Raw genomic sequence first — 15030 nt, 5'->3', positions numbered from 1 at the left:
CATTAAAATTTCCAAAAGAAGAGAAAGATTTCAAGTATAAGCAGTAGATTTGGGAGAATACCTAAAGGAAAGTGAATTTTCCTGCCCACCCCATCCTTCTAAAGAGTATATCAAATTTTCCCAAGCCTGGGGAGAAAGGAGGTTATGTTAGAGAGGAAGCAAGGAGCAAGATGTTAGTGGGGGTCCTTGAGAAACAGGGACTCTGTACTCTCCCCCGCAGCTCAGAGAGGCAGCAAGAAGCAGGAGAGAAAAGGCTGGGTGATGTTTTAGTACGCACGACTATCCAAGTAGCATAAGGGAGGAGGTGAACAAATCCCAGCCCCTATCAGTCGGTTAAGTGTCCGACTTCGGCTCAGGTCATGACCTCGCGGTCCGGGACTTCGGCTCAGGTCATGACCCTCGCGGGGGTCATGGCCCTGCGTCGGGCTCTGTGCTGACAGCTCAGAGCCTGGAGCCTGTTTCCAATTCTGTGTCTCCCTCTTTCTCTGACCCTCCCCCGTTCATGCTCTGTCTCTCTCTGTCTCAAAAATAAATAAACGTTAAAAAAAAAATTATACAAATCCCAGCCCCTGTAGGTTAGTCTCCCAGTGTGAAGGGCCCCAGATAGCCCCCATGAACTTTCTCCTGCCCCAGGAGGTGTGGGAGCAGCAGAATAACATTTTGTACCGAAGGACAACAAGGTTAGCTGAAAACAAGCCAGACCTGAAGAGCTTCATGGTTGGAAATGAGGCAAATGTCGAGTGACCTTGATGGAGCAGTGACTGAAGACCAGAGGTGATAAGGACCTGGCCTCTGATGCCAGCATGGATAGGTGAAGATCAGACCATATGCTCCCCCCTTCCTACCTTTAGTACTACAGAAATCCCTGGAATTTAGATGTAAATCATTGCAAAAAGGGGAGAGAGAAGGGGACCCCAATTGTTTTCACCACTTGGCAGAATGGAGTCTCTTAATAGAGATTAAGTTGCCTCATACAGTTGAGTTTCTAGGCCAGTATTTATACTTGCTATAGTATTTTCTTCGTTTTAAAAGAAAATATATTGAAGACATATCATAATTTTGGAAATTCTTTACTGTTGCTTGTTCCATCAAGCACATTTATTTAAGAAGGAGATACAGACTTAATTGACAGAAAGTGAGAGAGAGAGAGAATGGCGGTGGAGGGACTTCAGGGCTATAACTATAGTTATAGAAAACTATAGTTCTTTTGAAGTTCTATGAAACTCCAGCTTATGCATTATTTAAATGGCTAAACTAAATAGGTACAACTTACTCTTGGAGCATATATGTTCCATGATACGTAAACATAATAGTGGTTCCACAAATGCTGTTGCATGAATAAGAAATGATGTGCCTCGATTTCTAGTGCAATAGTTCTCAACTTTTGCAGAAGCGGACCACATGTAACCCGCCATAATTTTTGTGGAGCACTATGAAATATAGGCATATGGAATTTCATCATATAAAGTAGGAGTAATTATACTGGCAGAAATATGATTGTAATAATGGTCTGCCATATAAAACTCACAGCCACTTTAATGGTTGGCTTATCAATCTCTCCTTGTAGCTCTAGCAAATTTTCCTTTACGTATTTTAGGCTTTAATTTTAAAGGAATACAAGATTTGAATTGTTATACTTTCCTGGTAAATTTAACTTTTTATCATTAAGTTGTGGTCCTTTTTATCTGCAGTGATGTTTTTGCCTTAAAGTCTTTTCCCTCTAAAGGAACAGGGCAATACCTGCTCTCATTTGGTCTGCATTTTCCTAGTTTATCTTTTTCTAACCCTTTACTCTGAACTATTCTGTGTGTTTTATGTATGTGCCCTGTAAAGTTCTGTATGTTATTTTTTTCCTTAAAAAAAAAAAGTTGATACTTTTATTCTTTTAGCTAGAGAGTTTGGATCCATTTCCACTTATCATGACAACTGATATGTTTTAAATTTTATGTTGAAGTAATTGTAGATTCAAAGGAAGTTGCAAAGAAACTACTATACATATTTAAAATTTTTATTTCTGTCACTTTATTTTATGCTTTCTATTCGTCTTCCTTCTGAACGCTTTTGAAAGTCAACATTTACATTACTTACTTTCCATGACTATCCTACATCAACCATTTTTTATGTTTCTGAGTTACTTACTAAGGTGTTCATAACACCATCATTGTTATTAATTACTTGGGGTGGCTATTATTTTGTCAGGTTTCAAGATTGCCAAGTTTCCTTTCTTAGCTTATTTTGGCACTGGGCGTCTCTTGGGACCATGAGGCAGGTTATTCACTGCTATGGGAAGCACTAAAGTCAAGTTGACAAGGAATTGACCCAGCCCTCAAGTACACATAGCTTGCCATGGAGAAGTTGTGCTCTGGGAGAAAATGATTTAATTTCATAACATTATTCAACGTGGCCACTAGGGGGAGATCACATGTAGCTATTCTCAAAAGAGTACCTATTCGAGGTCTCCAATTTTTACTAAAAACCTGTCAATAGTACACTAAGGAGAAACTAAGGGGAAAAAAACCCTCCCTACTTTTAAAAAGGCATGCAAGTGAAGTCTCAAAATAGTAGGCAAAAATAATGAAGTCAAAGCAGTGACTGTCATATGGAAAAAGAAAGCAAGACCCAAGTACGTGCCTGCGAGAAGAAACGCACTGTGCACACAGGATACAAATAGGTTAAAAAATAAAAAGATAGGAAAAGGTGTAACAGAGAGAGTGTTATCAGGAATGAAAAAGATCATTTTATAAAGAGAAAGGGGTTGGTGTCTCAAGAGGACATAACAATTCTGTATGTTTAAACACAGAGCTTGAAGATACATGAAACAAAAATTGATATAATTGCAAGGAGAAATAGATAAATCCACAATTAGGGTTTGGGAATCCAACATCTCTGTATTCATTTCCTAGGGCTGCTGTAACAAATTTCCACAAACTGGGTGTTTTAACACAGCAGAACTTTATTCTCTCACAGTTCTGGGAGCTAAAAATCCAATATTAAGGTTTAGCAGAATAAAAGGTCAGTGTACAAAAATTAACTGTATTTCTTTTTTTTTTTAATTTTTAAGTGTTTATTTATCTCTGAGAGGGAGAGAGACAGAGAGACAGAGAGAGACACAGTAGGAGCAGGTGAGAGGCAGAGAGGGGAGAGGCAGAGAGAGAGAGAGGGAGATACAGAATCCCAAGCAGGCTCCAGGCTCCGAGCTGTCACCACAGAGCCCGAGCCAGGGCTCCAACCCACAAACCCGGGGACCATGACCTAAGCCGAAGTCGGATGCTCAACCGACTGAGCCACCCAGGCGCCCCAACTGGATTTCTCTCTACTGGCAAAAAAACACTTGGAAATTGAATTAAGAAATAACATTTACAATAGCATCAAATTTTTACTAAATTTACAAAAACATGAAATATTTAGGAATAAATTTGACAAAATAGGTCCAATACAACGCTGATCAAAGTCTGCGCAAGCTCTTTGGGGAGCAGAAATTGACAAACGGATTCTAAACTTTGCGTGGAAATGCAAAGAACATAGGATGCCAGCAGACTCTCCTGGTAAGGAAAAGATCTCTTTATCCTAATCTTCCGGAAGACGCTGTGTAGAGAGGTACACGGTAGTTTTTGTGTCGAGGAAACAGAGACAGCTAGGGGAGGCGGTAGAAAGGGTTTCTGCCTCGGGACCCGCTGCCTGACTCTCCGTCAAGCTTGACTGATATTTTTCTGATTTATCCAGAGGGGAGCGCAGTGCTTTGTCTTAATACAGAAAGAACGTAGCTACCTACAGATTAATTCCTTTCTTGCAGGTACCCTCTCCTGCCAGGCCCGTTCTTAGGGCTGAGAGAACCCCGACCTCCGTGCGTCGGCAGGCGCCCCAGGCGCAGTCCCCCACCCGGGCCACCGACCCCGCTGCGCCACCGCTGCGCCCTGCGGCGCCTCCGGGGGTAGCTCGGGCCCTGCGGCGGCAGACACACCCCGGGGCGCGGCGGGGGTCGGTCTCCTCCGCTCAGGCCCGAGCCGCCCGCGTTCGAGGGCTCTTCCCTCGGCTTCCGGAGACGCGCCGCGGGGAGGGCCTGCCGCGTGCCGGGACACAAGTCTCCGGGGACAGCGGCCCCGGCTGCGCGGCTGCGGTGGCGCAGACGAGGGCCCTGGCCGGCAAGGGCGCCGGCTGTGATCAGAGCCCTCTGCATTCTCGGTGCCCCCTTCTCAAGCCGCAGCACCCCCAAGCCGCCGCCGCGGCAACCCCGAAAGCGGGGCGCGGCCTCGCGCGGGTCCTCCCGGCCGCTGGGTGGGACCGGGCGCGCCCCCTTCCCGCCGGGGACGGTCGCCCTCCGGCTCCGCGGGGAGAGACGACGTCCCGGGCGAGCCCTCCCGGCGCCTCACCCGCCCCAGAGGCGCCTTCGTTCGCTTTGTGAGTCCGCCGCTCCGAAGGCCTCACGCCTCCCGCAGACTGAGTTCAGCGACCGCTTCGCCCTCGGCCTGGGTGGGCGCGTTCGGTTCTCCCCGCCGAGCCGAGGTAGGCGCCCTTTCCTCCCTCCGGAGAGCGACTCTCTGGGCTGCGCGGAGGCCCGTCCGACCTCCCCCCGGCTGGGGCGGGACTGGGACCAGTTACCCCCCCACCCCCACCCCCACCCCGGGGCCTGCGCTCAGCCTTCGCGGGGGTGCAGCCGTTCAAAGCCCCACCGTTCCCCTGGGGGGCTCAGTGGGTTCAGGCTCAGGTCAGGACCTCACGGTGCGTGGGTTCGAGCCCCGCAGTGGAGGTTCAGTGTCTCCCTCTCGCTCTCTGCTCCTCCCCCAGGCTCGCTCGCGCTCTCTCACAAAAAATAAACGTTAAAAGTGAAAAACAAAACGAACAGCCGCACCATTCCTACCTCTGCGTGAGTTTGGTTCATTCAGCAAAGTTTCGTCCTCGCTCCCTGCCTCCTTCCTGTCTCTTTTTTTAACCACCGCGTACTGCGCTTGACAAGAAGGAAACAAAAATGGCTAAGCCCCTGACCCTGCCTTCAGGGAGCCTACAGTGTAACTCAATGTATCTCCTTTGAAGGATGTCTGCGTTTCAGGGCTCCTGTGTCACTGCGAACTGAAAGGCTCCTTTATCTCCCCACCCACCCTTCCATTCGAGAATTGACCTCCTTCTTGATTTGTGGGACTTCCAGGCGTTACTTTCTTGCTTGGAGGCCTTTAGGACGTCTCCCTGCTTCCTACAGAATAAAGGCCTAATGCCTCGGCTCCTGGCAGGTGTTCAAAGCCCTCTCACCCCTCCCCTATCTCCAGCCCCATGTAGCTTGCACATGAACTGCCGCGTGGACCCCTGATTTCTTGCATCAAACTATTCGTCCGCTTGAATTCTTTTCCTTCCTTCCTAGCCACCCAATTTGACCTAATTCCTCCTTCTCAACGAAGCGTCCTAAACTGCCTGTTAGAATTGATCTCTCCCTGCTCGGTTTCCCCGTCGCCTTTTTGGTCTACTCTGATGTCTACCGCAGTGCTGTTGTTAAGTCACCTGTCTGACCCCAGGCTCCGGTGCGAGGCCCTGGAGGACAGTGGCCACATCTTTGCTGCGCTCAAGCAGATCTTGTAAGAACGCTTGCTACTTACCGAAGTGACATTGCAGGAATGCACTAAGTCTGCAAATCGGCACAATCTAGGAAACCAGGTTGTCTCCAGCTGTGTCTCCCCACCACCGGGATCATAAAATGGGCACTTTGCAATTCCCCACTCAATTCTATTCGTGCGTGAAGCCTCTCTGCATCAGTTAAGCCCACAAAATAATCTTTGAGGGCCCCAGCTAGGACACGGGATCTGTCTACACCAGCCACGTGAACTGGTCAAGAAGAGAACAGACATGTGGCCCTTGGCGTTGTGCTGGGACCAAGCTGAAGCCACGACAGTTGGCTCTCTCTCTCCTTACCCTGCAAGAGGTAACGGAAAACAATCTGTTTAAGTTTCTGGTTGTAGAATGCTCAGTGATCCGCAGCATTAATCTTTATTAACGTATAGAAACCAGCTTTTCTAATTGTGTAACACTTGGTCATTACAAAGGTCTCTCACTTTATTACATTTCGTGTCATGCTCACAAATTACTCCACGAGGCAAGTTATTATCTTTGTTTTATGCAGATGTAAACCAAAGCCGTGAGGGCGAGTAGCTTTACCCAAGCTTTGCACACAACTGGAAGGCTGCAGGCCTCCTGATTCCTTATTTCATGCCCTCTCCCGTGCTGGGGGCAACATAGACATTCCTACAAAGTATTGTGCATGCAGCCATCAAAATATACACAAAGCTACTCGACCTATTATTCAGGTGATTTTTCAGGTGAAGAAAGGAAAGAAGCACAGGACTTGGAGATTCTGTTGTAACTAAGTAATTTTTCTTTTGTGTAGTTTGAAATATCTGTCAAAATGTTTCAGAGTTCCTTGGGGCGCCTGGGTGGCTCAGTCGGTTGAGCATCAGCTCTTGATTTGGGTTCAGGTCATGATCCAGGGTTGTGAGATTGAGCCCCGTGTGGAGCCTGCTTGAGATTGTCTCTCTCTCTCTCTCTCTCTCTCTCTCTCTCTCTCCCTCCCCCCTCTCCCCTGCTTGCACACACTTTCTTTCTCTCTCAAATAAAAAAAAATGCATATTTATATAAATATAAATTTGAGTACCATTTTAAAAGTGATGAATATAATTTAGAGGCAATAGCTCACCCAAATCCTAACTACCAAGTGTCACTTTTGAAGTCAGTTCCTGGAAACAACTCTCTCTAGACTTATGGAACAATGCCATATGTATAAACTCAGCCATATGAAAATGATGATATTTGACTGATTTTGACCTACAAAACTGCAGTTTCATGTGGTTTCACCTAATGGACATATCAGTTTTTTTAGTATACCCTCTTGACCAGGTTTTTTTTTTCCCCCCTACATATTTATTTCTCTTGGGGGGGGTAGGGTGGAGATTTCACTCTGACCTGTCCTAAGAAAATTTTTTTTGTGAAAGGAGCCCTCAGTAATATAAGAAGTCTTTTCTTTTTTTTTTAATTTTTAAAAAATGTTTATTTATTTTTGAGACAGACAGAGCATGAACAGGGGAGGGTCAGAGAGAGAGGGAGACACAGAATCTGAAACAGGCTCCAGGCTCTGAGCGGTCAGCCCAGAGCCTGACGCGGGGCTCGAACTCACGGACTGCAAGATCATGACCTGAGCCGAAGTCAGACGCTTAACCGACTGAGCCACCCAGGAGCCCCGAAAGGCCTTTTCATTTTGTGCCTCTCCTTTCCAAGAGGCGCACGTACTGTCCTTCATGCTTGTTATAGGTGGTTACAGGCACGTGCAGCCAGCACAGAGCTGGTACTCGATCCTTAACATATTAATTGAACTGTCTTCCAGCTGAAGTTCGTTTATGTTTTATAACCTGAAAACAAACGAAACTAAGGGATCATGAAATCTCTTCCACTCTTCCTGCCCCCTCATCATGCACACACATCATAGTTTCCTCTGGTTTCGCTGATGTCTGGTGGTTATCAACGCAGCTTCCTTTCAGGGGATCCTTTGAACAGAAGCAATAAAATTAATTGCCCAGATGAATTCACTGTGTTGTGCTTTTCTCTCTAAGCAGCCAAGTGCAAGTCAGTAAAAACAATTGTCCAACCCCATAAACAGTTTTAATAATGACTAAGCCCCCCCAAAAAACAGAAAAGTGTCCTCCTGCATGTGACGATACAGTTTAGTATTTGAATTGTGTCTTGGCAACTCGAGGATATTGCTTCCCCTCCTTATCTGTGAAATCTGAATATCTGTGAAGCACCTCATGGTAGTGTGTGTGTGTGTGTGTGTGTGTGTGTGTGTGTGTGTATAATTAATATGTGTAAAATACAGGCTTTGGGTAAAGGTTAGTGTCTTCTTGCCTCTTTCCTTCTATGTCTCTCTTATGTGTGGCTAATTCTACCCATATCTTGCTCAGTGTGTGTGTAGTTAAGTCTGTGAGTTAAAAGCTTGATAGCGAGAAATGCTTTCATTACACAAGTAAGATAGGACGGGTATGTATTATCCTTATTTTTTCTGATGGGGAAGCTGTGAACAGAGATGGTAAATAATTTGCATAAGGAGAAAATAGAAAAATATATAAAACACTAGCCCTGTTCAGAAATGCGGTAACAGTAACAAAATGCAGCAAATATCTACTCCTGATTCGATTACATAGTATCTAGTGAGTTCTAGAAGCCAAATACAAACAATGTGCCTGGATGGTACAGTTACCCACTTCACAGGCCTCATGGTTAAGATGTTTCAACCATGACCAAATGCCTGACTAATAGGAAATGCAACAAACCTGAAGTCTATTTTATTCGACAGTGGAGGGGCACCTGGGTGGCTCAGTTGGTTACTGTCCGACTTTGGCTGAGATCATGGTCTCGCGGTTCCTGTGTTTGCGCCCCGCGTCGGGCTCTGTGCTGACAGCTCCGAGCCTGGAGCCTGCTTTGGATTCTGTGTCTCCCTCTCTCTGGTCCTCCCCGGCTCATGCTCTGTCTCCCTCTGTCTCTCAATAATAAATAAAGGTTAAAACAATTTTTTAAATAAAATAAAACACCGGAAAAAGGAATAGCAGAAGGGAAGAAGGAACTAATATTTGGGTTGAACACCTCCTATGCACCATAACGTGTGCCAAATTACACATTACATCTTTTAAATTTCATAATTCTGTGAGGTGGGCACCTCCATTCTATAGTTAACAAAGCTGAGGCTCGGAGAGGTTACATGAGTGCCCCCAAATAATTCAGTCAATAAGTAGAATTAGTTTCAAGTTCATATCTTGGCACTCTTATACGTTGTTGGGGAAGGCACTTTTGTCAAGAAGGTTAAATATTTTCTTTGATTCAATTATTCTACTAATGTAAAGTTATTTTAAGAAGATAATTGAGAATACAGAGAAAAGCTGGTTGTGTAAAATTCCTCATTAGAGAGTTATTCATAATAGACAGAACTTGGAATGACTCTAACAACCGACATTCGGGAAGTGGCTAAATAAACAGTAAAGTGTGGAACTTTCACTTGATGGAATATTACACAGCCAGTAAAATAGCCCTCCCCCCGAAGTTTGTAATCACATGAGAAATGTTCATATAATAAGGTTAAGTGAAAAGAACAAGATATTAGGATCTATCTATCTGCATAAAACTATATAATCATAACCTCAACTGTTAATAATACACACAGAAAAAGAACAGGAATGCTAACACCAAAATGTTAGCAGCGATGATCTTTGGGCAGTATAATTATATTAATTACTTTTCTCCTTTTACTTTTAATTAAATTGGTTCTTATTTTTTAAACATTAACATTTTTCTGTAAGGATTGCAAATTGTGTCTGGGCCCGGCTGAGAGAAAGAGTTTCCAAAATGGTATAGAGCATAAAGGGCTAGGACCTGTCTCTGTAGTTTCCTGCTGACATTCTCAGAAGGTACTCAGATCATTAAAGACTCAAAGTAGGTCCTCCTGGCTCTCATGCCAGGCAAGATGACCAAGCTCCTGAGGGGAGGAGAAGTGGGGGTGGGCAGGGGGAGGGGGGTGGTTTGGAAACCTGCCAAGGATTTAATGTTGATCCATTAAAAAAAAAAAAAAAAAAGGCAAGCCAACGAGACCAGTCAGGAGCTGAAGTCACAGTCAAGCACTTAGGGTATATTGCCTCACTCTGCTTGAAAAGTGTATTTCTCAGACTCTAAAAGGGCCAAAGCTCCTTGACTGTGCTGGAGGCGGGTGGGTTCTATGAAGGAGGGTGGAGAGAAATTCTTTCACATTTTCACCTAGCCCTGCTGTGTCCGTCCCCTCCTCTATACGCCACCACTTGTCAGCTCTCACCTAGGTTATGTCAGTAACTCCCGGCTATTTGCCTGCCTCTGGCCTGGCTCTTTGCTAGGCCAGTGACTTCGCTGCAGCCAAAGCCATCTTTCTGTGACATCAACCTGATTTTGCTTCTCCGCTGCTCCTCCTTCTGTGGTGCTCCCCAGCTTTGGGGGTAAGAAGCAGTTCCTTACCTGCTTCTGTTCCTGCGGCTGCTACTTTTTTTTTTAATTTTTTTTTCAACGTTTATTTATTTTGGGGACAGAGAGAGACAGAGCATGAACGGGGGAGGGGCAGAGAGAGAGAGGGAGACACAGAATCGGAAACAGGCTCCAGGCTCCGAGTCATCAGCCCAGAGCCTGACGCGGGGCTCGAACTCACGGACCGTGAGATCGTGACCTGGCTGAAGTCGGGAGCTCAACCGACTGCGCCACCCAGGCGCCCCACCTGCGGCTGCTACTTAAGGTCTCTGTCAACCTGATCCCACCCACCTCTCTGGCCTCGTTTCTCTCCAGTCTCTCTCCACACCTCCCTGCATCTTCCACCGCAGCCCTACGGATTCACCTGCAAACCCCTGCAACGCTTTCTCTCACTTTCTTCTTCAGCTGTTTCCTGATGTGACTTCTGTCCAACTCCCTACTGCCTGCTCACTCCCATTTGCAGACACGCACACACACACACACACACACACACACACACACACACACACTTTTTGCCCAGTCAACTGCTGAACTGCTGTTCCTCCTTCAAAATTCACCCCAAGATTGTCTTTTCTGGGTAACCTTCCCTGACACACATTCTTCACCCCAGCCCTTCATCCTGATTCAAGTGGCTGGTATTAGGGTCCTACTAGCTTCTGTACTCTGCTGTCAGCACTAATCATGATATACTCAGCTGTCTCCAACTAGACCAACATTCTTTTTTTTTTAAATTTTTTGGGGGAGAGAGAGAGAGAGAGTGAGTTGGGGAGGGCTAGAGAGAGAGGGAGACACAGAATCCGAAGCAGGGTCCAGCCTCTGAGCTGTCAGCACAGAGCCCAACATGGGGCTTGAACTCATGAACTGTTAAGATCATGACCTGAACCCAAGTCGGATGCTTAACCGACTGAGCCACCTAAGCGCCCCTAGACCAACATTCTTGATAGCAGAGACCATGTCTTAATGACCTTTGGATCCCCGGTGTTTGCAAAGCATTCAGTTCTCAATAAATTTTTATTGAATTTCTGAATTATTTACATAGGATCTGGAAGAAGGAGAGTTTGAGGTAATACCATTTCTATGCCGGAAACAAATCCCAATACCGTCTATGATCACCAATGCCAGCCTTTCTTCTTTGCTTATCACCATATCTTATTTTTGTTCCTATAGATTCTTCAATGCTTACAGAGATGTGCTTCTCCTGGTGTTATCTCAATTTCTGAGGAGATAGATCAGTCCCAAGGAGCATCAACAGCCCCTGCACGGGTATGTCACCTGGCATAGGGCCTTTGACGAGGACAAGCCATCTAGTCCACACAGAACCGGAGCACAGGTAGGGTGGACTGAGGGTTGTGTAGTGGGGGGAACGCTGGAGGCTGGTTCAGCTGGGAAAGCATCAGAGGAGTTAGGGATGCTTCCCTGCTGTCAGGCTGGCTCTCTGTCTTCTGCAGTCCCATTTCTACCGTAGGAAAACACAAAGCCCAATCCTGCCATGTAAGCAAGCGGGATTATAATCGGTCCTGCCTTTCTCTGTCTCTCTCTCTCTCTCAGCCCCCTTTGCTTCCCTCACACACAACATATGTACTTAGAAAGAAATTGCTCTTTGGTAATCCTGTTTCAAAGTCTTCTGTCCTCATGTTACTTTTTCATGTAAATTACTAGTTCTCTTCCACACCCAGTTGGATAAAATCATAAAACTCGAAACAACACTTTAAAAGCTACAACATAGTGTCTGAGCTAAACGGGGTAAATGTTTTGGGAAGGGACCTGGTTTTTATGTCTGCTGGAATACAAGTCTGATCTTATGTTTGTATATCAGAGATGTCTCAATGTTTCTTCTTTTCCTTTCCCTTATCTTCTTAATTTCTCACAGGCTGAAACTCCAAGACGAGATCACGGTAAGTTTCGACGAGTTCTACACAGCAGCTCGGGAACCCATTCCTTCAGGAATTCCTACCTGGTTTGACCCGGCAGGCAGGGGGCGCTGAGGACATCCTCACAGGTCCATATTGACCTCAAAGGAAAAGCCCTCAAAAGGTGGACACTTCTCTCTGCTCTTGGCCTGATGAACAAATCAGTGCATGCCTTTAATCCATGCATGCAAGCAAACTAAAAATGTCCAAGAGCTCATATCAGAATTTATAGAGTTAATTGTTTTACCGGAGACATTTGTCTTGGACGTGCATGATTTTATTGGTTATTTCTTCTCTCTTTCACATTTATAACCTAAATAATACAGTTCAAAGGACCAAGACCCTGGGAGTCTATATAGAGGTATCTGTGGTGGAATGTATTTCACATTTTAACCAACCCATTGTTCCTTTTGTTAAAAACAGGTTTTCCTGGATCTCACGCCACAGAAAAACACAGAAGAAAGAGGAACAATACTCGGGCAAGAATCTAAGGAAATTCTTAACAAACTAGGTTTTCATGTGAAGGAAATGGGGTTTGAAAACTGGCAATGGTAACTTTCATCTTGATTTTTTAAAATTTTTTAATGTTTATTTATTTTTGAGAGAGACAGAGACAGAATGCGAGTGGGTTAGGGGCAGAGAGAGAGGGAGACACAGAATCCCAAGCAGGCTCCAGGCTCCGAGCTATCAGCACAGAGCTCGATGTGGGGCTCGAACCCATAAACCGTGAGATCATGACCTGAGCCAAGGTCGGACGCTTCACCAACTGAGCCACCCAGGCGCCCCACAAAGTTCCTTTACTTCTTAACAACCCTGTGAAGTAGGGATTATTCTCTCCATTTCATAAGTGAAGAGACTGAGACTCGAGAGAAAATGAGAAGAACTTACAAGCTGCTGAGTCAGGACGTAGACTCAGAGCCTACTCAGTGTTGAACTCCAGAGCCTGTGCCATTGACCCATCATGTGTGTGCTGCTTCACTTGTATTCTTTATTTCTGATCTTTACCTCGAGTTCAGGATGATTCTCGTATATTGGATATCAGGAAGGGTAAGATGAACCTGTTAATAAGCCAAAGGTTTATGGTCATTCTCTGAGGGCAAAGCATTGTGGATATATTTCTCCATAATTATGTATTTAGGAGTATATGTGGTGTGCATACAGTGATGATATTTTTTTTAACTCAAAATCAGGACACATGCCTGGCATAGAATTTTTAAACAATTGTTCATTTTAAAAATGATAAGAATAGGGGCACCTGGGTGGCTCAGTCGGTTAAGCGTCCGACTTTGGCTCGGGTCATGATCTCACGGTCCGTGAGTTCGAGCCCTGCGTTGGGCTCTGGGCTGATGGCTCAGAGCCTGGAGCCTGCTTCCGATTCTGTGTCTCCCTCTCTCTCTGCCCCTCCCCTGTTCATGCTCTGTCTCTCTCTGTCTCAAAAATAAATAAACGTTAAAAAAAATTAAAATAAAATAAAATAAAAATGATAAGAATAGACATATCTACTATGTATGTGTATATGTGTTTATGTCTGTGTGTATACATATGTGTACACACACACACACACACACATATATACAGAAATATATACCATGCTGTATACCATTGCTAGACGTCTGGTAGAAGTTGAGAAAATTTCCGAGGCTGAGTTTAGGCTTAACAAAAAGAACACTATGATTAATAGTGATATCTGATTTGGGTCCTCAAGGGGAAAGTGGTGGCCCAAACGTCTGACATTTGCCATCTTGAGATCATGTACTTACGGTTTCATAAAACTTACATATTAAATTATATGCATCATTTCAACTAATGCAGGTATGATGGTAACGGAATAGGTGTAACTCTTAAAAACCTGGGGATTGAGGATCACAATGGATCATCGAAAAACAAAAGTTTCAGATAAAAACTAAACAGGTGGAGAAAGCCACCTATGTTTATACTTTGAGATCGTAAAGTGTGTGCATGTGACAAAAGTCACCTTTCTTCGGAGAACAAAACCAGAACGTCCAGGGTGAGCACTGAAAAGAGAATGTCCTCGTTGAATCAGCTGGACTGGAAAATCCCCCTCAGAAGGACTGCTCTCCCCGGTGGTGGCCTAAAGGTCTTCCTAAGATTCTCTGAGGCACCACTGGGACAAAGTAGGCTGTTCAAGAAGACCTTACCAAAGGCTAGTGGATTAAAAGTAGAAATCAAAAGAGATACTGTAATTTGAGTATGCCTTGTGAGACCAGGCCCCTCCCAGGAGTGCACAGGCCCCATCCTTCCCCACACGCAGTAGTGGGAACATGGAGAGGCCTCTCCCGGGATGGTTCTCCTGACTTCTAGCCTGCCTCCGATGAGGGCAGAAATTAGCTTAACTTACACGATTTGGATGCAGTCTGACACCTCAACCAACTGAGAGCCCCCGAGTTCCCTATCACGCCATAGATCAGGATTCTTACGCGATAACGTGTTTTTCCTTTTGGATTGATCTGGGGTAGTGACCTTGCCAGGTAATCACATCTCAGTCTAGTAAAATACACGTGATGAAAGGTAAGGGTTCATGGTAACGAGGGGGTCATTGACAAATCGCAGAGGGGGTCATAAACCAAATCGTAGTTTTGGTTTATATACAAAGTCATTCTCAGGACATGGGTTAAATAAGAAGAAAGAGCAGCATTCTATGACTTGAGAAGTAATCTTCTAAGTTTTACTCATACCTTCGGCTGAAATGAAAATAAATCTTTGAATTATTTTTAAGCGATTACTTTTTATCGATCTTTCTTGGATTGCGGAAGGGTGACCACCTCTTCCATTTTTTTTTGTCTGAGACTGAGGAGCTCTCAGGACTCGGGGCTTTGTGTGGCTAAAAGCCACAGTAGTGGGTAAGCCAGGATAGTTGTCACCGCAGTTACAGACCTGACTGAGAACCTGATTAAACTGTGAATTCACTTTCTATGAAGATCCACATACACTTGATATTTTGCATACAGTTTCGTGAATTGCAACTTGAAACACATTTGTGAGCCCCAGATGTTCACGGACCCTGGGTAAAGAAATTCTGGCCCAAATAAATACATTTTGGATTTTATGTAAGCTTATTTAAATCTTTAATTTCCTGAAGTAAAATGAT

The 15030-nt window shown here is 45.0% G+C and overlaps 1 protein-coding gene across 1 annotated transcript; it reads left to right on the top strand.

Moving 5' to 3' along the window:
- Positions 1-612: 612 nt before the first annotated feature.
- LOC125164716 (uncharacterized) lies at positions 613-12421 on the top strand. The gene is made up of 6 exons (XM_047857565.1): positions 613-729; positions 3936-4503; positions 5354-5908; positions 11179-11341; positions 11882-11906; positions 12345-12421. The coding sequence occupies exons 1-3, from the start codon at positions 613-615 to the stop codon at positions 5566-5568; spliced, it is 900 nt and encodes a 299-aa protein (XP_047713521.1). The 3' UTR covers positions 5569-5908; positions 11179-11341; positions 11882-11906; positions 12345-12421.
- The last annotated feature ends 2609 nt before the right edge of the window (positions 12422-15030 follow it).

This window comes from Prionailurus viverrinus, chromosome B1 (genome assembly GCF_022837055.1).
Source record: "Prionailurus viverrinus isolate Anna chromosome B1, UM_Priviv_1.0, whole genome shotgun sequence".
Taxonomy (NCBI): domain Eukaryota; kingdom Metazoa; phylum Chordata; class Mammalia; order Carnivora; family Felidae; genus Prionailurus; species Prionailurus viverrinus.
The sequence above is the reverse complement of the archived record's forward strand: the minus strand, read 5'-3'. Positions and strand labels throughout refer to the sequence as shown.